The sequence below is a fragment of the Alternaria burnsii genome (assembly GCF_013036055.1).
Source record: "Alternaria burnsii strain CBS107.38 chromosome Unknown 693, whole genome shotgun sequence".
Taxonomy (NCBI): domain Eukaryota; kingdom Fungi; phylum Ascomycota; class Dothideomycetes; order Pleosporales; family Pleosporaceae; genus Alternaria; species Alternaria burnsii.
In genome coordinates, this window is record NW_024066117.1 from 424,725 (window position 1) to 452,523 (window position 27,799).

Genomic DNA, 27,799 nt, shown 5'->3' on the forward strand with positions numbered 1-27,799 from the left:
TCTAGAGATACGTAGTTGTAGCTGTATTTGTAAACGGTCAATGCCAGACTACTCTCTTGCCATACAAATGAAAGAAACTGAACAGACACAACAACATCAAAACTGCTACTGCAGCCTAAAATAATGTGTAAGCAAATGGTTCATATGTTTTGACAGCTTTCTAGACTTCTAGGTTCTTGAGCTGTGTTATCCCCTAAACTGTAAATTTCGTCTTATTCTCCTGAGCGCAGTCTTCCGCAATTTTCCGCACCTGCTCCTGGCCTAGTTCTTCGAAAATGTCGAAACCCCATCGCGACTGTACGTTGAACCGCTTGTGTCTCTCCAGACCGCTCAGCTCATCGAAAGCATCCTTCGGTAGTTCCTTGACCTGCATATTACTCTTGATTCTGCTCGGCGTGACACTCTTGGGCAGGACCACAGTGCCCCGCTGAATACCCCAGCTCGCAAGCAGCTGGCCGCCGTCCATACCTAATCTGTGACCTAAGACGCCCACTAGTTCGTCGTCGACAGTCCGCGGCTCCCCTGTTTGGTTGTTTCCAAGAGGCGAATAGGCTTCAATCAAGATACCTTTGCTCTTGCAAACATCGAAGAGAGCAGGCTGCTGGAGGTATGGATGTGCTTCGATCTGATTTACCGCCGGTACAACATCAGTCTTTGATAGAAGGTCGTTGAGGCGTTGAATAGTGAAGTTAGATACGCCAATGGCGCGAACCTTGCCGGTGTCAAGTAGCTTCTCCATGGCTTTGTATGTAATTGCAGGATCAATGTCGACGAGGTCAAACACACCACTCTCGCGTAGTGGGAACCACTTGCCTGTGGCACCATTGAATGCACTTCATCTGTATCAGTATCATATGTATGCAACGGAAAGGGTATGTGACATACACTGGCCAATGCATCAGGAACAGATCTAGATACTCGACGCCTAGATCTTGAAGCGACTTGTCGAGAGCAGCTTCTACATCTTCTGGCGCATGTTTGGTGTTCCAAAGCTTGCCAGTAAGGAAGATTTCAGAGCGAGGAACACCACTCCTCCTTATGCCGTCACCTACTTCGGCTTCATTGCGATAGATGGCAGCGCAATCAATGTGGCGGTAGCCTGCTTTGAGCGCCGTCTCGACAGCGCGTTCAACTTCTCCTGGCTTCGCTTGCCATGTGCCGAAGCCTACAGCCGGTATCTGCGCGCCTGTGTTCAAGGTGAAATGTGTGGGGATAGGCATGATGCTGGTCGTGGTGTTACGCGACGTGATGAGAGGCAACACCGCGCGCGGTCAGAATCGATCTAGAATTCTGTAATGTAATGCTGAAAGAGGGGCGAATGTTTGGAAATGGGGTACAGCCATCTGGACGATATATACATTCAACTCAAGTTCTCCATATCCGACGGAGAGACGCAAGTATCGGAAGGAGCGACCGGAAACGACTCCGGAAACAACGATGCTAGCACAAAATGCAGCAGTGCCTCCCGAGGTTGCGTCTAATTTTCCCAACGGCTTGATTCATGCCTTCAAGTTGCACCCGTGAAATCTGGAGTACCTATCGGGTGGTCGGTTAGCGTTCCGAAGCTTGGCAGCGGATTCTTCGGACGGAACGCGGATTTGCCTCATCTTTCCTACTCCACAATGTCTAATGATGCAGCACCAAGCGGCACGGTACCCCGGAAGCGGAGCCTTGACGTCCAACCAGGCAGCAATAATACGAGGCAACGACTGGTCAAAGTTACGAGAGCCTGCGATGTATGCAAGGCGAGGAAGTCAAAGTGCTCCGGCGACCAGCCGTGCGAGACCTGTACCCGCCGGGGGTTGACATGCCAGTACGAAGCCGCCTACTCGCGAGGCAAAGTAGTCTCCCCACGCCCAGTTCACCCAGCAGCTGTGAATACTCAGCAGCCTGCATCGGCGCCAGCCTATCCTCATGCTATACTCACTGTCGCACCAACTATGAATGCCGTTGGCGAGGAGACGGAACCTCCCTCGCGGGCTTCTCCTGGGCTCGAGGTAGCTGGCCAGTACTCCGACTCAACATCTGGTCTTTCATTCTTGAATCGCGCGTGGCGGCGTATCTCCAATAAGGAAACTAGCCTAGTAAATGGGCTGGGGTCCACAGAAGACCGTCAGTTGCTGATGAGCGCGGGTGACAAGCCCTTCCTAGAGACTGGAGAAGTGCAAATGCCTTCGTTAGATCGCAGTCGTCAGCTTCTCCATCTGTACTTCGACGTGTGTATTGCGACCTATCGGCTATTACATAGACCTACGGTCGAAGCGTGGTTGGAGACTGTGTCTGATAACGCGAAACAGCACCGAGCCCTCTTTCATGGTATGTACGACTGCAACTCGAGAGAAAAAGATATCTCACTTACAAGTCATGTTGATATAGGTCTTGGTCGCGCCAAGACTTCGGCAGTGTTGTCTGTGTTGGCGATCGCATCATTCCATGAAGAGAAGGCAAGTGGAGAGATTGGTCTATCACCAGTGACCCAACCCGACATGCAGTTGCAGAGCGACATGCTGTTTATAGAAGCTTCACGTTTGACCCAAGCCGAGACTGGTATCCCAAAACTTGAGTCAGCACAATGCAGGCTTATACAGGTCTTGTATCTTCTCATGTCATGTCGTTTCAACCAGGCATGGTATACTTTTGGGCACGCTTTGCAGATTATTTCTGCTTTGGGGTTGCATCGAAGAGACGATCGCAAACGACAAGCAACTGCCACCAGACGGGATTACATCGATGAACAGTGCAGAAAACGCACGTTCTGGGTAGCCTACACCCTAGACAAGTACCTTGGCGTTATTTTTGGCAGGCCCAGGTACGTTGGGACTTTATAAAATGCATGTGAGACCTACACTGACACCGTACCTCCGCTTTGAAAGGCACTATCACGATGAAGATATCGACCAAGATTTTCCCAACGCTGTCAACGACGAAGATATGACTAGTACAGGCCCAAAGACCACAAGCACAGATGACTGCCATATAGAGTCGCTGGTGTATCATGCCCGACTAGCACAAATTGCCGAGAAGATATCGCGAGAAGTCTATTCAATCAAACCAGTATGTTAAATGAAGTTACTTTACAAGACGTCATACTTACCAAGCTCCGTCATCAGGTGCCAGATCAGATTCGACTTGCAGCCTCTCATCGCTTAGCCGCAGAGCTACGCCAGTGGAAAGCATCGCTACCACCATTCCTTGGTGCTGTCAATCCTAGTAGCCTAATCCCAACTTTCCGGCGACAGGCAACGGCACTCAAGCTCTCTTATTGCCATGCTGTCATCCTAGCGCATCGGCCGTTTCTCCTGAAGATCACTAGACGCGGTAATACTGAGATGCATATCCTTGCGAAAGACAGTCTTGCAGAGTGTCTTACAGCCGCACGATCAGTATTGGAAGCAGTAGACCGTATGGCGCGGGAGGGCCGTTTGTTTCACGCATTCTGGTGGACTCACTATGTATGCTTCTGTGCTTTGGTAGTAGTGTATGTATGGGCTATTCAACAGAGCACCCACAACACAGCCTCGGCGGAAGACCCCCGCAGAATTTTGGATCAAGCTGAGAGCTGTATGCAGCATCTTGCCCAGGCAACTGCCTCAAATTCGCCCTCACGACGCTATAGCATCATACTGCAGGAACTCCGTACAGAGGCAAAGCGGAAAACAGCAAGGTCACGTCAAGAGCAGGCACATTCATCGTCAAATACGGGTGAGACTGGAGCTTCTGTAGCGTTAGGTGGCGAAACGACACGAGACATTTGTTCCGATTCTGCTCTGGAAGCCTTGCAGCCGATCTTTGGTAGTAGCCCAATGGACGTGACTACACCAGGACTGCAAACTTTCCTGGACGATTGGCAAACGACCGACTGGCTTGATCTTGATGCATCCGCGTTTGGCCCTTTTCCCGAGACAGATGAGTTAGAGATCGCCTGGATGAACAACGTATCTTAATGGTCGGGAGGCGACAGTATGCTGGAGCTTACACCTTCTTAGGACCCAAATGTCCCCAGGAGGTATTCGATGTGTATAGAGTTATCACGACCATCGTACAAAGATAGTGTGTTCCTTCGGGGTACATTTCGGTATTAATTGAGACTCGGAGTACCCGAGATTGTCGAGCTTCGTATTAGAGCCTTTGCCAACATAATAACAGAACCCAATTCTTTATATCGCATCCGTCCATCCAACTTCGCCAACTTCCTCATCCCATCTCATTACACTTACAAAGTGTATCGGAACAACGGGGATTTGTCACCCATGTCCAGTAGCTCTTGGTCTGAATACTTTGCCCGGATCTCATCCTCGCTGAGCCTTGCCTTCTTCGTGTTGCCCCATTTGTACGACAACTCCAACAGGAACGCAACAATGAAACCAGTCGCGCCAAACGCCAGTGACAGCCCAAAACCAGTGTAGTACTTTGGCTTCTCGCTCTCCAAGTACATGTAGCTGCCAATGACACCTCCGATGTTGCCAACACAGATGTTGAAGGCAACGCCAATGGCACGGCGAGAAGAAGGGGCAAGGTTGTTAGCTGCCCAACTGCTTCCTGCCGGTTGAATGGGGTAGATACCCATGCAGGTCAAGATGATGGCAAAGAAAGCCGGACCGATGTTGCCACCGAGATCGCCATCGAATGAAATGACCACAGCGTACCCGATAAAGATGAAGGAAAGGGGAATAGCGACGAACGGCAAACGCCAGTAAAACCGATCAGAGAGCTTAGCAAAGAAGATAGAACTCAAAGCGCCAGCTACGTACGGCGGCACCGTCATGAGTTGAGCATTGGTGTTGTCGAATCCCATACTCTTCGTGATGGTGGGCAAGGTAAACTTCGTTCCTATATGCCAGTCAGCGAGTATTCTTCTCTACTCCAAGTTGTACGTACCGTATGAACACGCCGATATGCAGAGCAGGATGTATGCTTGCATGTACAGGCGCCAGTTGCATAGCACGGCCTTCAAGTCGCTCCACTTGAAACCCTCTTGCTTTTCCTCTCCAAACCTTCCACCGTCCTTGATGAATCGTTGGAGCTCGAGGAAGCGGATCTCGTCAGGCTTTAACCATCGTCCGCTCAAGGCAGGGGAGTCGATCAAGAGGAAGAAGCACGAGACACCGAGTGCGACAGTGACGATGCCTTCCAAAAGAAATATCCATCTCCAACCTTCGTATCCTCCGACGCCATCCATCTTGGCGATGGCCGCGGCAAGCAGACCACTGAATGCACCAGATAGTGCCGATGCACAATAGAAGTACGAGATTCTCGTCGCGAGATCCTTTGGCATGTACCAGTAAGAGCAAAGGTAGATTGCGCCCGGGAAGAATCCAGCCCTGTTTGTCGTCAGCAGAGTACATATTGCTGACGCGTGAGACTTACTCGAACACGCCGAGAAGGATACGAGTAGCTAGCAACCCAGCAAAGTTCTTCACCACGCCCATCGAAGTCATAACAATGCCCCAACATACGATAAGTATGCCAAGGTAGTAGGATGGACGTTTGAACTTCTTCAAAAGAATATTCGAGGGAACTTCAAGTAGGATATATGGCACGAAAAACACCGATAGAACGATGTTCCATTGCACCCCATCGAGACCGAGGTCAGTGACCATGCCTTCGATCTTTGCGTTCTGTCGGATGTCAGAATAAGCCCCAAGGTTGAACCAGCTACCCATTGCGACCTGCGCGCATATGCAACACTTACTCCGATGTTCGCTCGATCGATATGAGATATGAGATAAAGGACCGCAAGCATTGGGACCAAGCGTACGTCCACCTTTAGGTTGTTAACAGGGATCAACGCAAATGCAATAATAGTCGTTGCTTACCTTGTGAATGACTCTCTTCCTCTGCTCATCTGAGTAGTTGATGTAGAAATCCGCATCCTCAGGTGCCAAACCTAGCACTTGGAAGTTGTCGATCTTGACGATCTGATGTGGTTTCGGCGACTCGATCGATGCCGCCTTCTCATCGATGTATTGAATCTCGCTCTTGTCCATTGACGGAGACATTGTGACCAGTGGATAGCGAAGACGTGTCAGGAAAACGAGATGAGAACACAAGGTCGATGCGAAGATCGGAGTGAGATAATCCTGAGCAATGTTGGACCCCAGAAGCTTTATACACGAGATCCTGGTTGCGGCACACCATGTTGATAGCAGCTGGCTTGCGGAGAAACAAAGCCACCCCAGTCTTTCGATTTTCTGGAGAAAGCTAGTTGCGGGGAAAGTAGTTTTGCACCAAGGCCGGTTTCTGCTCCGGCTCTCGATCGGCAACGAATCATCGATGCTACCGAAAGCCAACGAAGTTCGCCGCACGAATCAAAAGCGAATCCGATCCGACGTGATATGCAATGCAAGTCTCCACATCGCCCCGACGTTCGAGGTTGAAGCTGGGGAAAGCAGCCGCGCGAAACGAGTCGGCGAATACTAATACAACAGCCCTCATCATGTCTGCTCTCGAAACCACAGCCACTTCTTCGTCTTTCCTCGAAGTACTCATTGTCACAAGCCACCACAGCCATGGCGCCAGCTCAGATCGCTATCGCTGCACCCCTAGGGCCGTCGACACCACTGTCTGCATCCAAACCTCTGCGCCATGACTTTCCCCAACCTGAAGAGTCCTCAATACAAACTGTCGACGCGCTCGTGCGACATCGTGCGCGGCGCGATCCCCATGTCACCATTGTGGCGTATCCGCGCTCTGGAGTTGACTTTGTAGACTACACAATGCAACAGCTAGATGTGTTCGCCTACCGAGTAGCCAGACACTATCAGGCTTTCATCCCCACACGATCCAGCTCTGCAGAGAAGCCTACCACGGTCGCGGTGCTAGGGCCAAGTAATTTGGACTACATCGTGACAATGCTTGCGCTTACCAAGCTCGGACACACTGTGCTGTTTCTCTCAACGCGAATATCCCAAGCCGCCATTGATTCTCTTGTTACAAAAACTGGTGCTACATATCTGTTAGCAGACTCCCGGTTTGCGCAGTCTGCAGCCGACGCACAAACAAATATCCCGACATTGCACATCGGCGAGATTGCAGGATTCAGCACCTACAACTTTCCTATCGAAGTCCATGCGGATACTCGTCTTGACTATCAACTGGATCACACGGTTGAAACTTCGAATAATATCTACATAATACACTCTAGTGGTACGTTGTATTTACCCGTCTATGACACTTGAGCTAACACGAGGAAAGGCTCCACTGGGCTACCGAAGCCGATCTATCAAACACAGAAGAGTGCAATCGCCAACTATGCCATCAGCATGGATATGAAAGCCTTCATCACTCTTCCCTTATACCACAATCATGGAATCTGCAACTTCTTTCGTGCGATATACAGTGGCAAATCCATCCATATCTACAACGCCGATCTACCCCTGACTCAGTCTTATCTATCCACGATCTTGAGGCAGCACACATTCGAGATCTTCTACGGCGTGCCATATGCTCTCAAGCTTCTTTCCGAATCGGATGAAGGAATCGAGCTATTGAGACAACTCAAGATTGTCATGTACGGAGGAAGTGCTTGTCCAGACACTCTGGGCGATCTACTGGTGAACAGTGGAGTTAATCTTGTCGGCCATTATGGAGCGTAAGTTTCTTCTTTCACTTTTTAAAACATACCCAGGCTTACGACAATCAGTACTGAAGTCGGCCAGCTCATGACATCCTTCCGACCTGCCGACGACAAGGTCTGGAATTATGTTCGTGAGTCACCGAAGCTATCTCCGTATCTTCGGTGGGTACCACGCGGACCAAACCTCTACGAATGCACAGTCTTGCCAGGTTGGCCAGCAAAGGTTGCCTCCAATCTACCAGACGGTAGTTACGCCACGAAGGATCTATTCGAACCTCACCCCACGATTGATAAGGCCTGGAAATACATAGCGCGCCTGGACGATACAATCGTCCTGGTGAATGGCGAGAAGTTCAATCCGGTCATGATGGAAGGAACAATCCGTTCGCATCGAGCCGTGACTGAGACGGTCGTCTTCGGCTCAGGTCGGCCATACCTTGGCATTCTTGTGGTCCCAGCAATCGAAGGCATGTCGACTGCAAGGGTCATTGATGAGATATGGCCCGTCATTGAAGCTGCGAACCAAACAGCGGAAGCATACGCAAGGATCTCCAGGGATATGATCCAAGTTTTGCCATATGGCTGTCAGTTTCCACGCACGGACAAAGGCAGTGTGATCAGGCAAGCATTTTACAAAACGTTTGCTACCGAAATTGACAACATATATGATGTGGCTGCATCATGTGGCGGCGATTTGAAGACATTCACTCTTCTGAAGATGGAAAACCACTTGCGTACGATCCTGGCCAAACACTTGCCGCAGGCAAGCGACATCGAGTGTACCACAGATCTCTTCTCGCTGGGACTGGACTCATTACAATCGATTCAGATACGGATGGACATCCTCAAGACAGTCGATATTGGTTCCAATAAGCTTGGCCAAAACGTAGTATTTGAGCATCCGTCTATCTCATCTCTCGCCACACATCTCTACAGACTACAGACCGGACAAGAGGTTGAGATTGTGTCAGCTGCCGCACAGATGCAAGACCTTATCGCGCAATATACCAAGTTCGAGCTGGTTGATAGAAGACAGACTGTGCTTACAGGTGCGACTGGCTCGCTAGGCGCTCATGTCCTTGTACAGCTAGTCAAACGTTCGGACATCGACACAGTTTACTGCCTTGTACGTGCCACAGACTACAAGGCAGCAGCTCATCGTGTCCAAGAATCCCTCATCCAGCGGAAATTGTATCATACCCTATCGCTTTCTGCACGCAGGAAAATCCAAGCTATACCTTCTGATCTATCTGAACCCCATCTCGGCTTAGACGGTACGACTTATGCACGCGTAGCCTCAGGTCTTGCTAGTGTCATTCATTGCGCATGGAGCGTCAACTTTAACAAGAGCTTGATGTCGTTCGAGAAGGACTGCATTGCTGGAGTACGACATCTAATCGACCTATGTCTTGCTACATCATCCATCAAGCCTGCATCCTTCGACTTCTGTTCTTCTGTCAGCACTGTCGCACGATGCCCTGATTTGCACACACCCGAGATGCTAGCGGAGCTTGACTGGGCTCAAGGAATGGGATACGCTCAGAGCAAATGTGTCGCGGAGCACTTATGCTTGGCCGCGGCGAAGAAGACTGGTGTTCGAGCGCGTGTTCTGCGCGTCGGTCAGATCGTTGCGGACACCGTACATGGCGTGTGGAACGCGACTGAAGCCATACCTCTTATGATGCAGTCTGCACTTACTGTTGGCGCGCTACCCCGACTCCAAGAATCGCCGAGTTGGACACCTGTTGACGTTATCGCGAAAGCCGTGACAGAGATCTCACTCAGCGACGCCGGCTCTGTGGTGGCGAATGTGACCAACGCGAAGAGCTTTTCCTGGACCGATGATCTACTTCCCGCCCTCCGAGAAGCTGGCCTCCAGTTCGATGAGGTTGAACCCAAGGAATGGGTGCGCAGGCTTCGTGAGTCAAGTCAGGACGCTGTGGCGAACCCACCCATCAAACTGGCTGACTTCTTTGCGTCCAAATACGACAAGGATGCTTTCGGCCCTTCGCGTACATATGAGACCAGCGTGGCCAGGACTTTCTCTCCTTCACTTGATGAAGCACCTGTGCTGGATCCGTTGTTTGTAAAGACGTTTGTCAAACATTTCCAAGCTGCTGCTTGGCAATCACATACTCCTGGAGTTGCGAGGAAACCAACCAAGCAGGTCGTTGTAGTCGCCGGGCCTTGTGGCAGCGGCAAAAGCACCATTGGACAACATCTCAGCGCCCGCTTCAAAGTACCTTTCATTGAAGGTGACGAGCTCCACACTGAAGATGCTATCGCGTCGATGGCTGCCGGCACACCCCTCGATGACCTCGCCCGTGCTCCATGGATCGCCCGTCTCGGGCAGCGCGCGCTGAATGTTATTACCAATGAAGGTCATGAGTGGGTCTTTCTATCCTGCTCAGCCCTGAAGAAGTCGTACCGCGATCAGTTCCGCGCTCTGATGAATGATCAAGTACGAGTTGTCTTTGTGGGTTTACAAGTTGATCAGGAAGAGCTGGTGCGACGAATGCACGAGAGGAGTGATCATTACATGAAGGAGGATATGGTAGAGAGCCAGCTTGCTATTTGGGAGGTTGCTGATGTATCAGAGACGGATGTACTGCCTGTAGATGCTGCAAACAGTGTTACAGAAGTTGTGGAAGAGGCTTCTGGACTATTAGAAGCTCTCAGCTCCGCATAAGAAGCATTTTCGGGTGTTGGAATGTGTATTTTACCGCTGTTGCAAGGCTGTAGATGTTATGATAACCTTGAGACTTAATGACCAACTCCCTCTCAGGTGCACAGTTGTCATTTGATATCGATTGTCAAACATAGGTGAGCGTGAAATATAGGCAGAGTTGCAAGACGTATCTAACGAAGTGGCCGCAAGCCATGTCTGAACAAGGTGACGAAGACGTAGGCGGTCCCTGAGACCCCTAATTACCATAAGCGAATATGGTCCGAGCTCAATCCCGCGGCGTCGCGGGTGGAGCTCCAAGCATCAACACGCCGAAGCAGCCAATTCCCTGCCGACGTCCGCTGTCCCCTCGCACGTCGCCGCCATGCTTTCCGGAATCCTTATCTTCAACCAGAAAGGTGAGAACCTCATCTTTCGCGCCTTCCGTAACGACTGCCGCCCGCGCCTTGCCGATGTGTTCCGAATCCAGGTCATCTCCAACGCCCAAGTCCGCTCGCCCATCCTCACCCTTGGCTCGACCACCTTCAGCCATGTCAAACACGAGAACATATATCTGGTCGCCGTGACGAAGAGCAATGCCAACGCAGCACTGGTCTTTGAGTTTCTGTACCGTCTGGTGGGACTGGGAAAGGCATACTTCGGCAAGTTTGACGAGGAGGCCGTAAAGAACAACTTCGTACTGGTCTATGAGCTGCTAGACGAGATTCTCGACTTTGGGTACCCGCAGAATACCGAGACAGACACGCTGAAAATGTACATCACGACCGAGGGTGTCAAATCGGAAAGGGCTATGGTAGGTCACGTCCGACGCGGCTGGAGCAACAGCTGACAGAACTACAGGAGGACTCGTCAAAGATCACAATGCAGGCCACCGGCGCTCTCTCCTGGCGACGAGCCGACATCAAGTACCGCAAGAACGAAGCCTTCGTCGATGTCATCGAGGATGTCAACCTACTCATGTCCGCCACGGGAACAGTACTGCGAGCCGACGTGAACGGGCAGATCATAATGCGCGCATATCTCTCAGGCACACCCGAGTGCAAGTTCGGCCTCAACGACCGCCTGACGCTGGGCGAAGATCACCTCCAACAGCCATCGGGTAACAAAGCAGGCGCCAAGGCTACCAGGGCAGCGGCGGGAAGCGTTACCTTGGAAGACTGTCAGTTCCACCAATGTGTCAAGCTGGGCAAGTTCGATGCGGACAGGATAATATCCTTCGTGCCGCCCGACGGCGAATTCGAGCTCATGCGCTACCGGGCGACTGAGAACGTCAACCTGCCTTTCAAGGTGCATGCCATTGTCAATGAGGTTGGCAAGACCAAGGTTGAATACAGCATCGCCATCCGTGCCAACTATGGCTCCAAACTCTTCGCAACAAACGTCGTCGTGCGGATACCAACACCCCTCAACACTGCGCGTATCACCGAGCGTACATCACAGGGCAAGGCCAAGTACGAGCCGGAACATAACAACATTGTCTGGAAGATCCCAAGATTCACCGGGCAAAGCGAATTCGTTCTTAGCGCCGAAGCCAGCTTAACGAGCATGACCAATCAGAAGGCTTGGTCACGGCCGCCGCTTAGTTTGAGCTTCTCGTTGCTGATGTTCACGAGTTCCGGATTACTTGTCCGATACTTGAAGGTGTTCGAGAAGAGCAACTACAGCAGTGTAAAGTGGGTGCGCTACATGACGAGAGCGGGTAATTATGAGATAAGGTATGTTTCTTGCCCCCCTAGATCTGGTCGCATTCGTCTTACATTGATGGTTCAGGTTTTGAGCATTATTATTCTGTATATTAGCTTGGATTTACACAAGTGTTGTTGCATTGCAGGCGCCATGGAGCCATTAAAGATATCCTTGAACGCAATGAAAGTACCTCGTCGGTTTCTCCAGAATCTCCTCATGGGCTTGTCTTGGACAACATATCCTAGGGCCGACTGCTCAGCCCGCTCTACACAGTCTTGCTTGCAGCACGCAGTATCGCCATGCATCACATCGCATCATGTCTCTCCCTCTTTGGACTACTTGTAACAGTGAACCTATATGGATGTATTTCATGCTTACTACAAACACTGAACATCGAAGTAACTAGAGAATTGGGAGAACATTGATATATTAATACGTTGCGCGTTGCTCTGGGGCTGTGTTAGAAGCAAAGTTGGGAAATCGCAACATGTCGCTAAGTCTTCTCATCTTTACTTTTAAGTGTAGTGATAAAACGAGAATGTCGTTCCATTAAGAAGTGAACTAACGTCATGAGAAGATTTCCTGTTTGTAAGGGTTATTTACCTAACGTGCTTTGAAATCCTGTCATTGGGACTGAAACAATCCTGCTCTGATGAAAAACATCGCAAGACCAGCGCCGCAAAGTCCCCAAACCCTGTTGCCGAATCCGTTTGGGCCCCACGCTGCAACCCAGGCATCGGCAACACATACCAGAACCGAGGCCATCGTCAAAGCACCCATCTCTTTAGCCTTGCGTTCGCTATAGAACCAGAACAACGTCAAAGCTGCGGCTACGTCACGGATACCGAGAAAAACCATTGACTTCTCGTTGATTTCATAGCCTTCTGGTGAGGTAGGAACGACACCGAGGCCCTTCGAGGCGGTAGTTGGCGAGACAGTGGCCAAGGTTCCAAGGCCAAAGATCATCGTCGTGAGACCGAGTCCTACTTGACGCCATGTTGATTGGCTTAACAAGTTATTGGGAAAGGACATTATGAGATGCGTTTTTTTTTTGAAGGAATCGTAGCTTGATCGGAGTTGGGAAGAGAACTTGGAAAGACGTGAAAGTGTAGGACTGTAGCTTTGATTATCAAACATGGGTGAGGCTATGTCAGTATACTGTTCATATGGCCTAAAAGTGGGAGGACGATTGGCGATTATAAATCAAGGATTGGCAGTCGCTGATCGAGCATGTCTTGATTTGACTACTCTGCTATACTATGCTAGTTTACCGCTCACAAGAACCTTGTTTCTTGGTGCTACTTTCTTCTTCTCCGTTTTCTCCGACTCCTCCACAATCCGAGCCGGTCTCTGTATTTACAAATGATACTGGCCAACAAACAGCTTGGACTTGCTTGTTGCTTAGAAATGCATAATCCTGACCTTCTCGGACGCCTGGTCGCTCACGACTACGAACACTAAAACCGCGCATGATGAGTGGAAAACACCAAGATCTTGGCACCATTGCAGACAGTCTGGACTTTTGCGTTGGGTTTCGACACTGTTATTGGCGAAGATTGAACATGGTGGCTAGCCAAGCACTTATCTTCATTGGAGTTAAAAGAGATGATTTATGATCTATTCTGAACGACCACCATTATTATTGCAGTATAGTTGTAAGATAAATACGGGTGTAGAGATGAGAGGCAATATCAAACTCCTTTCAACGTTGCTACCGACCAATCATGCATTAACGGAAATTCCACGGTTCGGCTTGACACGGTGCCAGTTCATATGGGTCAGTGGCGGAGGGGCTACCAGAGGTTTACCACTCAGTTCTCTTGCGTCAACCCAATTGCCATGAATTTGAGCTCGCATACGCATTGGCAGCTCAATAACTGCTACCGGAGTCTGGAAATCACCCGCAGTATCGAGAATGACAACATTGGTGAGATTGACATCAAGACGATCGACAGCGAAGATGATGTATCCATCGCCTTCAGGGGCATCGTCAGAGCGCGGAATGTGGACGGGTTCTTGACAACGGCATTGCGGCCCGGGAGAGTAGATCTTAAGCTCCCCCGTGCTCTTGGTGAGCATTGCGGTAGCATTGAGTCCTTGGTAAATATGCTTGTTCTCAAACAGGTCCAGACTTCCATCCTGGGAGTGAAATACGTTCATGAAGATCTTGTCATACTTCCTGCATTGGTAGCGTTCGTCGATTCGGCAAAACTCGTTTGGAATGTCAACGAGGACAACAGGATCAGGGATGGAAGAGTTCGTAGGCTTGCTGGGATCGATCTCGAGCCTAACCAGATCGCACAGCTCGGTTTTCGCGACGGGTTTCCCATTCGCCTGTTGCCAAAACGGAAAGTGTCCATGATGGGGCCAAACACCTTCGAAAAAGATCTTTCCATCCTCTTCCCAGGCTCCTGCCGTGTGCAATATCTCGGAATTGTAAGGATGAGTGTAGATGCGGATTTCATATGGCACCCATCCTGAACCCTCTAAAGGCGACTCCGGACGTCGTGGGGTTACTATGAACATAGCAGGCCGCTCAGTATCCCATATGATAGGGGAAGCACTTGGCTCTTTGCTGGGATTGGGGAGGGTCGGCCACTGGCAGAAGACGTTCCAATTATCTGTGATAGCCATATCATGAACAGTACCGAAATGGGACTGCTTGAACAAGTGCTCATTCTTAACGGTGCCCTGACGATCGATAGAATACGAAATGATTTCCTTTTTCATGAAGTCAAGGCTGTACGTAACGAGCTCATCGATATGCGGGTCGACGTGTGGATGTGCCGTGAAACTAGTGGTGGTAATTTGGTCGCCAAAAGGATCCTCTCCAGTGGTCTCAAGCGTGTCGGGATCCATACTATACGCCGGGTGTATTTCTACAAGGGCAAGCAATCTTCCAGCCCAGTGAATTATGTTTGTGTTGCTAGTAGCGCCTAGCACAGCACTAATACACGGGTGTTGTTGACTCAGCGGTTCGTTTATGATATCTGACCAGAGAGTCTTCTTCGCGTTCCTCTCGATCTTGTACCGATCGTTGTGAACGTAACGGACTTTGAAGTCGACATGACCATCATGGATTCGGAAAGCTGTAACAGATCCGTTGCCGCCAATGGGACTCAATCCTTTTGGAGCCGGAGTAGCGAGATCCTGACAGACACGATAGAACGTTCCATCAATACTCTTAGGAATCGTTCCGCGCACCATGACGTCCCCAATCTCTCCCTCCAAGCGGATCGGGATATCGAAACCAGCCAAATCTTCCGTGAATGACCACTGCGATGGCAAACTTTCAGCTCCTTTGATGGGGCGTGGGGTAGTCATCTTTTCGAGGAAGAGGCTGTACAGGCTAGAATGGATTTGAAATGTTTATGGACAAATAGCAGGAGGAGGATATTCTCAGTGTGATGAAGTATAGGATCTCCCTCTTTGCGACTCTAAGAGGACTTATATACCCGTGAGCGAATACCTACGCTCATCAGGAGGACCTTGTACTTAGGTTAGTCCGACTGCTGTGAATCTCCATACCCTAGAACCATTACGTAGCTATCACAACTCGGATTCCGCGGAGACCTAGGCGGTATGGAGTTGTGTAGGTTCACCTACGTGCAAACGCCCCCATATCCATTTCCAGACATCAAAATCGAAGGATTCAAGGTACCGTGTCAAGGGCATGACCAATGAGAGCGAATGTAATTACACGAGCGTTCTTTGTTTGCAGACCTCCATAATGTAGATTCGGTAAGACCAGCCATCAGGCCAGAGTAGTTGAGGGTCCGCATGGTAATACCTTGCAGCCTTCATCGAGTGATAAGCGTAGGCACTTCCTACAGCAACTTTGGCGCTAATCTGGAACCAGCGATCGAATCCGCCAAGCTTTAACAACGTTTTGAACTAATGCGCAAAGACCTTCTGATACTTGCACGTCAACAAAGATCGATCGCGCCGAACGTTCAGTATAGACAGGCTTCCTCATCGCTTCAACCTCTGCATCTATGATAGTTGAAGTCTTGTATATCATACCCAATGCAGAGGACAGACCTTGATTGTCGCTTCACGCTAGCATTGGATAAGGGATTGTTACACATACATGCATGAAGCTATATAACTATGGAATCTTTTGGACTAGGTAGTTTTCCGGGAAGTAAACATCTCTGCTAGCTAGTAGTTTGGCTATCCGTTGAGAGCGCCTGGCTCGGCTGCTACTAAGAACCTGCTCTTGTCTGAACACGCGCAAAGCTGTAGGAAGGGTGAAGAAAGCAGACCAGAGTCCGTGATACTTGAATACTGGCTGCAGGAGATATGAGGTGCTGTCGCAGATCATATCGGCCAGAACTAGAAGTGAGTATTCCGCAGAAGCTTCCGTGTATACATTCGTGTGGGTTCGAGAATTATGTCCCTTTGCTGTAGAAGCAATCTGGTGCAACGCACTGACATGTGTTCTTACAACAATCTCGAAAGCCCAATAATGCGTGAGACTAGTTGCTGCCATCATATTCGGAAACCAGAGAGCATTCGCACCTGGTAAAGACCAAGTCTCGGGGTCAGACCTTGACCAGAACAAAGGGTGGGACACTTGGGATTTGAACGCCTGTTCCCACTCCCGAAGTCTGGAGAGGACGGCGTGAAAATCCTCTTCAAGCTGGTTAACTGTAACAAGGTCCGGAAGGCTCGATATGTGATTGATCTTGTAGAATCTCTCTAATAGTGCCGGAAGACCGCAGGCTCTGTTCAGAAGCTGCTGGATTATGGACACAGGTTGTCCTTGAAACGGCTCCGTAATCCATTCTTCTCGCGCAAGAAATGTTCCATGTCGGTGGAGTATCGAGCTCAATAGCTAGACAACCCCCCAAAAATGATTAGTCCTGTGCTCAGCACACCTATAAGAATCGTTTGTAACCTACAAGCAGAGGTCTAAACCCAATAAACATCGTATGCATTGTTCCAATGCTGAAGGCTGTAGGTCCTAGGCGTTCTAACATGTCTCCAACAGCTCTGACATGTGTCATCCAACCGGACTTTAACTCTGGGGCTATGATCTTTATTCCCACTACGTTAGCCTCCAGACGACGGATATCATGCAGCGGATTGGAAACATACGTCGGTATCTGCTAAACACATGATCGCAGTAATATGCTCGATGTTCGATGCGCCTCGCGCTTCTGCTATTGCTCTGCCCATATGCCTAAGCGACTCGCAGTACACCTCGACTATCCGGGGCCGGCACCCTTGTCCATCGAAATCGATATTGGAGTGCCGGCGAAGCGCAGAGGCTAACGCCCTAATTGCAGGTACTAGGGGGTAATCTTTGCTTCTGTTTTTGGCAATGAGTGGAAGAATATTAATCCATGCCCCGCAGATTTGATTATATGACAAACTAGGTTCTCCAAAGGTATGTTCATTAGCGGGTGCAAATTGTTCTATGATGAATTGAATGTCGTCTTCAAGATCATAACAGGATTGACTCTCAACGATGCTCGCCTCAACGGGGAGGACTGGTCCCGTGGTGTCTGAAAGTGAGGCGCTTTGTTGAGTCTTAACGCGAAGTTTATGAGTATCAAGAACCACCGTGGACCTGACAAACGTGGTCTTCTTCTTTTGTGCTGATTTTGTGCCAACGTTGGTGTTGACAGTGGTGTTACCCACGAATACGAATTCTTGTTTGTATCCGCTGCAACGGATTTGTTTGAACACGCACTGAGAGCATTCTGGTTGCGCGCCATCGCACTTCAAATATCATTAGCGGATCAATCCCGTACCTGCACAGCAACGACAAGGACTTACGGCAAGCTTTTTAGCTCTACAATTCTGGCACACGTTCTTTCTTTTTGGCCTCATACTGGGAGTTAGAGGGTGGGTTAGATGCCTTACAGTGGAATCTACAGTAACTATTTGAGGAGTTCTGTTTCGCCAAGACTCTGGGTTAACCGGAGGTATCTAGCTAAGCCGCCTCATCGAGCAAAATGATTACTCATTAGACATCGAAGGCTCGGCGATTTAAGTGCCTGTATGTAGTTAGCATGTTCGCGCCGTACTCGGTCTAACTTTACTGTGCATGGATTAGAGTACTGTCTTGCGCAATGTTCCTATATCTACATTACTCTTGAGACTCCGACTTCCTCCTTGTTGTGTGACGTAGGTGCCAGCAGGCGCTCGCTGGAAATCATGTTGGGCGGTCCGTGTGGTTACTGCCTTACATACCCGTCATGCTGTGACACTGGAACTTCAGGGCTATGAACTGATGTACGGAAAACAAGTCATCGGGCTATTAAGGTATGTTTTGTAACGATTGAACATGAGCTTCAAGGGTAATCTAACCATGCTCTGTGCAATTCTGTAAGTTAGATTGATGTGATCTAGTTGTATTGGTGTTTAGTAGAGTACGCCCTTGGTACTGCGGACCTCGCCCTCCCACTGCTTTACCACGGTTGTCGCATGCCTGATAGCAACCGCAAGTGCCTTGAAAGCGCTCTCGGCCCTGTGGTGGTCGTTGTCGCCGCGTATGCAGTCGACGTGGAGGGTGGTGCCAGATGCTTGTGCGAAGCTTTGCAGGCAATGGGGAATCATCTCACAGCTCAAATCGCCAATCTTCTCCCTCTTGAGACCCAATTCGATAATGCTGTATGGCCTGTTCGATAGGTCGATGACGGCTCGCGACAGTGCCTCGTCGAGCGGTGCGTACGCGTGTCCGAAGCGAGCAAGGCCCGTGCTTCCCTGCAACGCATTCTTGAAGGCCGTACCTAAGGCCAAGAAGGTATCTTCGCTTGTGTGATGGTCGTCAATGTGGAGGTCGCCCTTGCACCGTATGCGCAGACTCCAGCCCGCGTGCTTGGCCATGGCGTGAATCATGTGGTCGAGGAAGCCGATACCCGTGTCGACGGAGATTTCTTGAGACGCCGACTTCTGGGTCGCATGGTCCTTGTCGACCTTCTCACCCTCTCCATTGAGATTCTCCTTGTCGAAGGCGGCCCAGAAGTCGCTGTGCTCGTAAGGGGAGAGGTCACCACCATCGAGGTTTATCGAGACCTGAATCTTTGTCTCGTTCGTATCGCGGTTGAGGCAGCAGGTGCGCGGCATCGTGGCGGTGGTATCCGAGGGGTATGTATGTTTTTGGGTGCTTCGGGTTTACCAATGGCAAAGTGAAGACATAAAAAGTTGAGGCGGACTCAGACGGGCTTCCCCACGCCCCACGTCATGTTGCCAAGCGATATAGGGCTGAAAAAGTCTGGCCAACCAACGATTCGCCGAACCAAAGTCCGCCCCAAAATTTTGATATCGCAAAGTCACGACCGGTCTTTAGGATCAAACTTGGGATCAGAATCAACTCTCAGCGCGTTATCTCTCGCCTACCGCCAGCTGGCTATAAAGAGCAAGGAATAAGAACAAAATGCCAGGCACAACACAAGAACCTACGCAAGTTCCCATCATAGATCCCACCTCTGAGAACAACGAGGAGATCGACCCAGCAGTTGATCGCGACAGGATCAGAGTCGTGCGTTGGATCTAGACCAGTGTTCAAGTACACCGTATCTAATTCGCTATAGCTTTCTGGCGCGACGGAAACCGCCGCGTCTTTCCAGTTTGATGGAGAGGATCATACTCTAGGCAACGCGTTGCGATACATCATTCACAAGAAGTAAGTTGAACAAGTCGTTGCAAATTGACAAATAGCTGATGACATTTCGAGCCCCGACGTCGAGTTCTGCGGTTACTCTATCCCGCATCCCTCGGAAGCCAAGATGAACTTGCGCATCCAAACATATGGTAGGTCATACAAACGAGATCGTCCTAAGCACTCAGCTAACAACCAAGCAGACGGCGTCAGTGTATACACGGTGCTTGAGAAAGGGTTGGAGGATCTCATGAATATGTGTGATGTCGTCGAGCAGAAATTCACCATTGCACGTGATGACTTTGTCAACAAGATGGAGGAGTAGGCCCGCGACGCGGTTCTTATGATAGCATTGCATTACCGGCGTTAAAGGGTAGCATAGTTCATCGGCGAAGGGAAAGGAAAATGGTATTGACTTCAGCTATATACACCGAATTTTGTTCTTGGTTGTTCTTGGACTCTGGTAGTAATAGTCAAATCAGTTGCGACCCTAAGCGCATGTTAGCATCGAGCAGCCCCGGAGTTCAAATCAAACATGAACGTACCTCCAAGAAGCCGTGGATGAAGTTGTTTGGTAGCCGGGCCTTGGGGTCTTCCTCAGCACGAAAGTACTTGAGAACGTGGGACAGCTGCTTCCAGAAGTTGAGTGTCTCCTGTGCGTTTGTTAGCACATGCCCTCCGAGTATCAAACATAGTGAGTCAGGGTGTACCTGGAACTCCTGGTGACTGTTGAACAGCAGCACATCCACCGTCTTTAGTTGATTCACGTATCGATGCCGCTCAAATTCCTGCCGCATTTTCGTCCGAAGTGTAGATACTGGCATGTTCAGCGAGTACATGGTCTGGATCTCGGGAGCCTGCATAATCATAGTCAGTCCGGGTTCCTGGCTCCGCATCTCACGCGTTCCCTCGTCTCGTTCCAGCTGTTCCGCGTACACGTCCAGTATCTGGGACCCGTTCCTCCTAGCCAAGTTCCAAGGACCGGGAAGCAACGTACCGACCGCAGCCAGTCCCGGTAGCTGTGAATGACCCTCTTCTTCGCATCAGTCCAGTTGACCGCTGTGCCCGTGTTAGCCTTCGTGCTCGCCCAATGTTGCGTGTGCGTGTTGGACTGACATGAGCGCGTGCGCTGAGCGAGGTAGGTGGGGTTGATGACCATTTTAGCGGTGTTGCGGAGCTTCCAGTCGTCTCGCAGCTTGAGTTGCAGTGACGATGCGGCTCGCGGGTGGAGTGGAGTGCCAAGACCTGACGTTAGCGCGGATTTTACTCGCGGCGCAAGTCGCGAAGTTATCCATCGCTTCCTTCTCCAAATCACCTTCACCGACAACGTCATTGCAGCAAATCGCAAACTCGGCCGTTTCCACTGCCACACAAGCTACTCTAGCTGACACACGCGCCAAACCCGTGACGGTCGACCTTCCGCAGCCTGCCCAGCCATGCCTCCAGTCCGCACCGCACGCGCCTCGCGCAAGGCCCCGCCAGAGGGCTTCGATGACATCGAGGACACACTCCTCGAGTTCCAGAACAAGATGAAGGATGCTGAGAATGCATCGCATGAGGGCAAGAAGAAGTACGAAATGACGTGGCCCATCTTCCAGATCACCCACCAACGCTCGCGCTACATATACGACCTATACTACCAGAAGGAGGCAATCACCAAGCAGCTATATGATTACCTGCTCAAGAACGGATATGCCGACGCCATGTTGATTGCCAAGTGGAAGAAGCAAGGCTACGAGAAGGTACGACACCTCTCACCACGCAGCTTGCCAGCCCAAATCAAACTAACTCAGTGATAGCTATGCTGCACCCGCTGCATTCAGACCAAAGAGACAAACTTCCGATCGACCTGTATCTGCCGCGTCCCTAGGGATCAGCTCAAAGAGAACCAGGAAATACAATGCGTAAACTGCGGCTGCAGAGGATGCGCTTCCAGTGACTGAGCACCATGATGAGGAGAACGTGCGAAGATGGTCATACTTTCACCCAAGGCGAAGACGCCCTGGATGTTCTGCAGACACTGCCTGGGAGGACTGCAAAGACACGCTCACATGCGTTCACACTAGAGCAAGGACTTATCCACAGGCACGACACCTCTAGATGCCGCATCGGACAGGCCAGAGAGATCATACACATGGATGCATTTGAGAATATCATGGTCAAAACAAAGCATAGGGTGTGTCTATTGACCAGAACATAATAATTCAATTGTTAACATGTTTACAGAGAAAAGTGAGTGAATGAAGGTATCCCCAACCTGGACGCCTGTAACCTATTGGGTATAGTGAACCACTACAAACGTCGTCCAGTCGTAAGAGAAGACCTATCGCAGTCCTGATTTCCGCCCATCTACCACCTATTAACCAAAACGCCTTGCCAAGACCTTAAAACACTGAGCTTGCATCGCTCCTTCGCTTGTAGTCTGCGCTACATTGTGATCTCCTATTCATATCCCGACCGAATCTCGATGACGGTAATGAATCGAGGATACCCTGCCGCCTTACCCACGCGGTTGGTGGTGGTGACGGCCAGAGTTCTGATATTTCAGACCCCAAGCTTCTTCTGAGGGTATCGCCTCGCTTTAGTCGGAATGGACTTGACCCATCAATGGGCGAGTCTCGACCAGAGCGAATCTTTTCTACCTTTATGCTGCGTGGCGGTGTCCTCAGCGTCTCTAGATCATCGTCTTGATTTTGGTCTATCGATCGAATGAACTCCCTGCTTTGACCGAGAACTTGCGCCTCTCTGTGCCGACCGTCGTAGATGTGAGTGCTGAATGCGGCCATGTCGAACACCTTGCTTCCTCTCCGGTCACTGTCTAGTGACGGCAAGCGTGTGACATAGTCTTTCTCTGGGACCGGAGGTGGTGATTCCAGATCTTGACTCATTCTCCGCACCTTTCGTCTGCGGCACCAAAAAACGGCGAAGATGCAGATTGCGCACGAGGCGATTATGACGGGTATCATTCCGAGACCGATTTTTGTTGCGGAAGACATTCCTCCTGCTTGTGGTACGGATCGTGCTGATGTGACTGGCAATGTGGTTGAATCTATGGCGACTGCCCTTGCTAACGATGGTGGTTGCGTTGAAGGTCGAGTCGGTGGTGCGTTCGGTACGCTGGCGTCGAGGGTTGGAGTTATTAGTGCTGTAGTATCTGCGCGAGCCCGCACATGAGGTATATTAAGGAAAGTGTTCATGCTCGGTGGCAATGTATCTTCGCTAAAACGAAGGAATGAAAATTTTAAGAATAGTAATGAATGACAGGAAAAGATACGGCCATGCTATGTCGAGGATCTTTTGGTGGTGTGTTAGGGATGTCGATGAGGTGTCTCCTTCATCGCATATCGAACGCGGACATGAAACCCAGCAGACAAAGCCGCCTTTGTAGAATACAATGAAGCACGGTCAAGCACTATCCAGCCGTGCTTTCGAAGATGACTACCACACTGACCACTAGATTATTATCGATTTGCGTAGTCCGCTTGGTCCCCGGTGGTCGAATGATGAAATGCAAATGTCGAACACAGTCTTACAACACAGCCTTCAGAAGCGATTGCTGCATACCGGAGCCAATGAGTGCTGAATTGTTCTTTCCCACCCAGGTGAGTACGCAGGAGGGGCACCCACTCAGAGCATCCTACCCTATACGATATCAGAAGTGTTGTTCTCTCCTTACGGTACCTAGGTAACGCCTGCGTTCGCATTAACATGACAGGTCTTTCTTTTGCGCGCATAGATTATCGTGAAGTACCGACTTCCTTCCGCACACGCAAATGCCAGAACCCAATCGAACAAATGTCATCATCACGCTCATCTTCTCATCTGCTCAGACACCATAGAATCAGATCAACACGACTAACACGCTGATTAATATCAAATTACCATATGCTCTAGGATATCGGAAAGCCTAAACTTCAACACCGATGTTGGGGTTCTCGGAAGGGTTAGCGTGGTGCACGGGATACGCTACTTGTAGCGTCTCCTTGTTTGTCCTTCCATCCGTCCCTCCACAGGACTGAGGCTGAGCATGGTCTATCAAACGCCATATGCTCCTCGTAGTCTTTGTCTGCGGCTCTTTCACCCGGAGGATGTGCAAAGGTAAGATATCTCCTCGTGGCAGTTTTCGATGAGTGAAACGCAGAAACGACGCACATGCCTTCTCGACCACGTTTCTCGTCGCACCTGCATACGGGAAGATGAAGAGCTGACATGCTGTGTGCATCTGCGGGATATCGGAAGAATACAGTGCCTCTGGCAGTCGACACGTCCGAGACGATGACATATTTTCGGCGTTATGTGTACGCACTTGGGGCGACACGGAAATGTTTGTCCACGAACACACCCAGGTACACATCGTCCCCTTCGATCCCTCTCCCTGCCCTTCACCTGGCATAAGACAATACATCGTAGATTTCTTAATGAAACGTAGATTATGAAATGCTAGGGAGCAAGCATACCTTCGACTGGATGCAAACTTGTTCGATTACGAGGTGTATTCTACATATCCTATGTGATCGAGGTTGCCCACCACAGGCTACAGAATATTAGCTTCTACAAAAACACAGGGACAGTGGACTTCTGAAGCATAGGATCGAGTTTGCGCGGCCCATAAGGATTTTTTCGACTATGCGTTTTACGATGGCCTTTGCCTTGCTGCATTTGGTAGGGAACTTAGAAGAACTTTAGAAAACAGCTTCAACAGGCAGACGCTGTCGGTGGATCTACGACTTCATCCTCTGCACTGCACTCGATGAACTTGTGATACCTGTGGTAGGCAAGGCTGCTAGGGCAGACTATTTTGAGACAATGGGGGAACCGAAGCAGACATATCTCGTTTCACAGAGGACATATCGAATGGTAGATATCGCGTGGAAGACACAACCACGGTGACGCAATGTTGGCGAAACAGCCGCTTTTTGGCCAAGTTATACCAGCATGTCATGCTGCCAGTCTATTTCAATAGGGTCAAACATACCAAAACCTTGTCGCACGTGTAGATTCACGCTATTCTACGCTGCTTAATGTGCACAAGGAAATGCTCGCAGGATGGCTCCTTAGCTAGCGCTTTCCGGATGCCCTGCCAATACTAATTAATACAGCTCGTAAGAACTTAGTTGTACTGGGTTCTCATCATTCGTCATCTATAATTTCAAAGGAGCAGGGCTGACGAAACAAGACCGAGGCCGAGTATGAGGCCAAGATGCCATGTCAAACAACTGGGTCCGCCTGTTTCATATGGCGCATTCCAAGACAACCAACATTGGTATCTAACATTGTTTGCACCGCCCAAGCGCGTAGATAGCATATAACATGTACAGAGGCCTCATAAATCGAAGTGCTTCATACACGTCAATTCCATAGTTAGCAATCATGATGCCCTATACTTCGGAGAAAACGCCGCTCCTCCCTATCGTCGAACGCACACTCGATGCCTACATGAACAAGGTCGACCAACGCCATCGTGAAGGCGTCGAATACGCACTGCTGGTGTCCACTCTGTTGCTTACCGTCTTCCAAGTCGTGGTCCTCTACAGCGGCGACAGCCTTGTGCCCATAGCTCTGGACGGCCAATACTACGCCCTGGTGGCTCAACTCGCTCGCGGCCTGCGCATGTCGATCCCCGCCAGTCTGCCCACGGCAGCCATATTTTTCATTGTCGCGCCCTACCTGGCGCAAAAGGAGCGTGTCGTGATGACGCGATATGCGATTCTCGTCTGTTATTTGATGGGCTCGACGCTGGGCGCGTTGTTGCTCTAGACGCGCAAGGGTCTTGACTCGACTTGGCTCGCGTGGAGATCGGCGGGGAGCGATAACGGCGGAAAGTCGCATCCTGGAACTTTTTGGGCAGCTTCAATCGCAAGACTCATAGGGCGCAGGACGTCAATTGGGTGAGTCAAAAGATACAAGGGGTACAAGAACATCTCCAGGTATGTTTGCTCCTCGCGTTAGGCTCCGTCAGGCATCATCTTCACGAGAGAGTCTCTGCGTCCTTGCAATTGTCGCAAACAGCGACTCGAGAGACAACACATCTGACAGCTTCATCCAGTCATGTCCCTCACACGCCCCAACCCTCGCCTCCTCAGCCGTACAAAGCGAATTTTCACCTCGCAGATACGAACATATGCTGCGCCAGGTGACGGTGTGATCCCCCCTGCGAAGAAGAAGTATGTCCCAACCTCGGGCACATATCCACTGGGCTTCAAGGCTGGAAGTGCACATGTTGGTGTCAAGGCGTCGAACAACCGCTTCGATGATCTTGCTCTGATCGCATCTGATATACCGTGCGCAGGAGCTGCTGTCTTCACCACAAATAAGTTTCAAGCGGCTCCTGTGACCGTCAGCAGGGATATGCTGAAGAAGAGGAAGGGCGAGGGAATCAGAGCTGTCGTAGTAAACTCGGGCTGTGCCAATGCGGTGACAGGACGTGGAGGCATCGAAGATGCTATATCCATGGGCAAAGAAACCGACAAGTGCTTCATACAAGACAAGAACGGGCAGGATGACCTGAAAGGAAGCCGGAGCATCGTTATGAGTACTGGTGTCATTGGTCAACGTCTGCCCATTGACAAGATCACATCAAAGATACCCACTGCATACCACAACCTAGGAGATACACACGAACACTGGCTCGGCACCGCACGCGCAATTTGCACGACCGACACATTTCCCAAGCTCGTCTCAAAGACGTTTACGCTACCAAGCACTCAACAAAAATACCACATCGCGGGTATGACTAAAGGCGCAGGCATGATCCATCCCAACATGGCCACTCTTCTAGGCATAATATGCACAGATGCACCCGTCGCCCCCTACTTGCTCCGTCAGGCACTCGTCTCTGCAATCGGAAAATCTTTCAACAGCATTTCCATTGATGGTGACACATCCACCAACGACACAGTAGCTATCTTAGCCAACGGTGCCGCGGGCGGCCAGCCTATCAACTCCGCTGATTCTCCAGACTTTGCAGCTTTCCAAAAGGTTCTCACAGACTTTTCGATTGACCTAGCCAAGTTGGTCGTCAGAGATGGAGAAGGTGCGACAAAGTTCGTCACCATCAAAGTAACAAACGCTGCGTCCTACAAAGATGCGCACCGCGTAGCTTCCACCATTGCGCGCTCGCCACTCGTCAAGACAGCCTTGTATGGAAAGGATGCAAACTGGGGCCGTATTCTGTGTGCGACAGGCTACGCAGAGGGTGTTGATTCAGTGGTACCTGAGGAGACAAGCGTAAGCTTTGTACCCACAGACGGCAGTGAGGAGTTGAAGCTGCTTGTTAAGGGTGAGCCAGAGCAAGTCGACGAGAACAGGGCAGCCAAGATACTAGAGGCAGAAGATTTGGAGATCAAGGTTAGGTTGAGCGAAAAGGAAGGAGAGGAAGCTGTCTTCTGGACATGTGACTTTAGTCATGAGTACGTCACTATCAACGGCGACTACCGGACATGAGGAGATGTAGTCATGATACTTTGATGAAGCGATTGGCGTATTACTGCAGCTGAATTCTCCATACCGTGCATTCTGTTCCATGTTAGGATTATCTAAGCCCAAGACCTTTAACCACACCGGTCTTTATTGAGCATAGATGATTCTGAAATCGGATGATGACTACATACGACCACAGGTAAAGGAAGACTCTGGATTCCGTCCGCTCTCCACACGATAAACCCTTGACCGGCGGATTAGTAGTCATCTGGGTGGCCACTGGCGAATCCCCGCTGTTGTATGTTTTTTGCACAATCTTCACTTGCCATATTCTTGCTTCCGCCCCGATTCTATTGCCATTGAGCTAAAATAGATAAGTAGTCTAAATGAAGGTACGCTTGATGAAGCATAAATTGTAGAATTACGAGAACGTGCCACTTGCATGCTTCCGGCTCCCCTCAGAGCACATAGGTATCTGGTCAATCCAAGGTTCAGATAAGGGCACGTACGTATACGAAGAAGGCAAGCTTAAAGCGTAGACCACGTTGCCACGACACGTTACTTCTTCCACCTGATTGAGAAATTCTGCTTTGGGCCACTACGGGTATGTACATACTACATGTGGACATGCACTCACGCACAGACGTCTGCACAGCCATCGTATGCTTCCATGGCGCGCTATTACCTTGACCTACCGAGAGTGCCGACATATTTCCCCTAGGCTTTAGCTGCGTAATCCGTTTGTGGGGTAACGACAGACTAGAAAGGTGGGTTGCATATGCATATGCAGGTGCATCTACAGCAAGGACGATCGTGACTA

At 50.2% G+C, this 27,799-nt stretch overlaps 14 protein-coding genes across 14 annotated transcripts; 6 read left to right on the top strand and 8 right to left on the bottom strand.

Moving 5' to 3' along the window:
* Positions 1-193: 193 nt before the first annotated feature.
* Positions 194-1,220, bottom strand: GT037_007777 (gcy protein; the record flags this gene model as incomplete). Its single annotated transcript, XM_038932824.1, has 2 exons — positions 194-833; positions 886-1,220. 2 exons carry the CDS (start codon positions 1,218-1,220, stop codon positions 194-196), a joined length of 975 nt encoding a protein of 324 aa, XP_038784325.1.
* Positions 1,221-1,514: 294 nt separating this feature from the next.
* Positions 1,515-3,944, top strand: GT037_007778 (fungal specific transcription factor domain-containing protein; the record flags this gene model as incomplete). Its single annotated transcript, XM_038932825.1, has 4 exons — positions 1,515-2,316; positions 2,377-2,809; positions 2,874-3,054; positions 3,111-3,944. Coding segments are annotated over 4 exons (2,250 nt in total), but the record flags the coding sequence as incomplete, so codon positions are not given.
* A 269-nt stretch (positions 3,945-4,213) lies between these two features.
* Positions 4,214-5,999, bottom strand: GT037_007779 (mfs general substrate transporter; the record flags this gene model as incomplete). The annotated part of the gene is made up of 5 exons (XM_038932826.1): positions 4,214-4,830; positions 4,879-5,321; positions 5,368-5,618; positions 5,693-5,764; positions 5,817-5,999. 5 exons carry the CDS (start codon positions 5,997-5,999, stop codon positions 4,214-4,216), a joined length of 1,566 nt encoding a protein of 521 aa, XP_038784327.1.
* A 510-nt stretch (positions 6,000-6,509) lies between these two features.
* GT037_007780 (male sterility protein) lies at positions 6,510-10,265 on the top strand (the record flags this gene model as incomplete). The annotated part of the gene is made up of 3 exons (XM_038932827.1): positions 6,510-7,146; positions 7,195-7,591; positions 7,643-10,265. 3 exons carry the CDS (start codon positions 6,510-6,512, stop codon positions 10,263-10,265), a joined length of 3,657 nt encoding a protein of 1,218 aa, XP_038784328.1.
* Positions 10,266-10,626: 361 nt separating this feature from the next.
* On the top strand, positions 10,627-12,039 carry GT037_007781 (clathrin mu subunit; the record flags this gene model as incomplete). The annotated part of the gene is made up of 3 exons (XM_038932828.1): positions 10,627-11,055; positions 11,103-11,977; positions 12,033-12,039. 3 exons carry the CDS (start codon positions 10,627-10,629, stop codon positions 12,037-12,039), a joined length of 1,311 nt encoding a protein of 436 aa, XP_038784329.1.
* A 533-nt stretch (positions 12,040-12,572) lies between these two features.
* On the bottom strand, positions 12,573-12,980 carry GT037_007782 (uncharacterized protein; the record flags this gene model as incomplete). The annotated part of the gene is made up of 1 exon (XM_038932829.1): positions 12,573-12,980. One exon carries the CDS (start codon positions 12,978-12,980, stop codon positions 12,573-12,575), a length of 408 nt encoding a protein of 135 aa, XP_038784330.1.
* A 690-nt stretch (positions 12,981-13,670) lies between these two features.
* GT037_007783 (lignostilbene dioxygenase family protein) lies at positions 13,671-15,272 on the bottom strand (the record flags this gene model as incomplete). The annotated part of the gene is made up of 1 exon (XM_038932830.1): positions 13,671-15,272. One exon carries the CDS (start codon positions 15,270-15,272, stop codon positions 13,671-13,673), a length of 1,602 nt encoding a protein of 533 aa, XP_038784331.1.
* Positions 15,273-16,056: 784 nt separating this feature from the next.
* On the bottom strand, positions 16,057-17,069 carry GT037_007784 (uncharacterized protein; the record flags this gene model as incomplete). The annotated part of the gene is made up of 2 exons (XM_038932831.1): positions 16,057-16,785; positions 17,049-17,069. The coding sequence occupies 2 exons, from the start codon at positions 17,067-17,069 to the stop codon at positions 16,057-16,059; spliced, it is 750 nt and encodes a 249-aa protein (XP_038784332.1).
* Positions 17,070-18,320: 1,251 nt separating this feature from the next.
* Positions 18,321-19,025, bottom strand: GT037_007785 (imidazole glycerol phosphate dehydratase; the record flags this gene model as incomplete). The annotated part of the gene is made up of 1 exon (XM_038932832.1): positions 18,321-19,025. The coding sequence occupies one exon, from the start codon at positions 19,023-19,025 to the stop codon at positions 18,321-18,323; it is 705 nt and encodes a 234-aa protein (XP_038784333.1).
* Positions 19,026-19,335: 310 nt separating this feature from the next.
* GT037_007786 (rbp11-like subunits of rna polymerase) lies at positions 19,336-19,885 on the top strand (the record flags this gene model as incomplete). The annotated part of the gene is made up of 4 exons (XM_038932833.1): positions 19,336-19,440; positions 19,493-19,584; positions 19,636-19,712; positions 19,764-19,885. The coding sequence occupies 4 exons, from the start codon at positions 19,336-19,338 to the stop codon at positions 19,883-19,885; spliced, it is 396 nt and encodes a 131-aa protein (XP_038784334.1).
* Positions 19,886-20,084: 199 nt separating this feature from the next.
* On the bottom strand, positions 20,085-20,719 carry GT037_007787 (uncharacterized protein; the record flags this gene model as incomplete). Its single annotated transcript, XM_038932834.1, has 4 exons — positions 20,085-20,213; positions 20,271-20,507; positions 20,558-20,619; positions 20,677-20,719. 4 exons carry the CDS (start codon positions 20,717-20,719, stop codon positions 20,085-20,087), a joined length of 471 nt encoding a protein of 156 aa, XP_038784335.1.
* Positions 20,720-20,996: 277 nt separating this feature from the next.
* GT037_007788 (cell cycle control protein cwf14) lies at positions 20,997-21,503 on the top strand (the record flags this gene model as incomplete). The annotated part of the gene is made up of 2 exons (XM_038932835.1): positions 20,997-21,302; positions 21,360-21,503. The coding sequence occupies 2 exons, from the start codon at positions 20,997-20,999 to the stop codon at positions 21,501-21,503; spliced, it is 450 nt and encodes a 149-aa protein (XP_038784336.1).
* Positions 21,504-21,944: 441 nt separating this feature from the next.
* On the bottom strand, positions 21,945-22,448 carry GT037_007789 (uncharacterized protein; the record flags this gene model as incomplete). Its single annotated transcript, XM_038932836.1, has 1 exon — positions 21,945-22,448. One exon carries the CDS (start codon positions 22,446-22,448, stop codon positions 21,945-21,947), a length of 504 nt encoding a protein of 167 aa, XP_038784337.1.
* A 2,482-nt stretch (positions 22,449-24,930) lies between these two features.
* Positions 24,931-27,003, top strand: GT037_007790 (arginine biosynthesis bifunctional protein; the record flags this gene model as incomplete). Its single annotated transcript, XM_038932837.1, has 2 exons — positions 24,931-25,272; positions 25,597-27,003. The coding sequence occupies 2 exons, from the start codon at positions 24,931-24,933 to the stop codon at positions 27,001-27,003; spliced, it is 1,749 nt and encodes a 582-aa protein (XP_038784338.1).
* Positions 27,004-27,799: the final 796 nt, after the last annotated feature.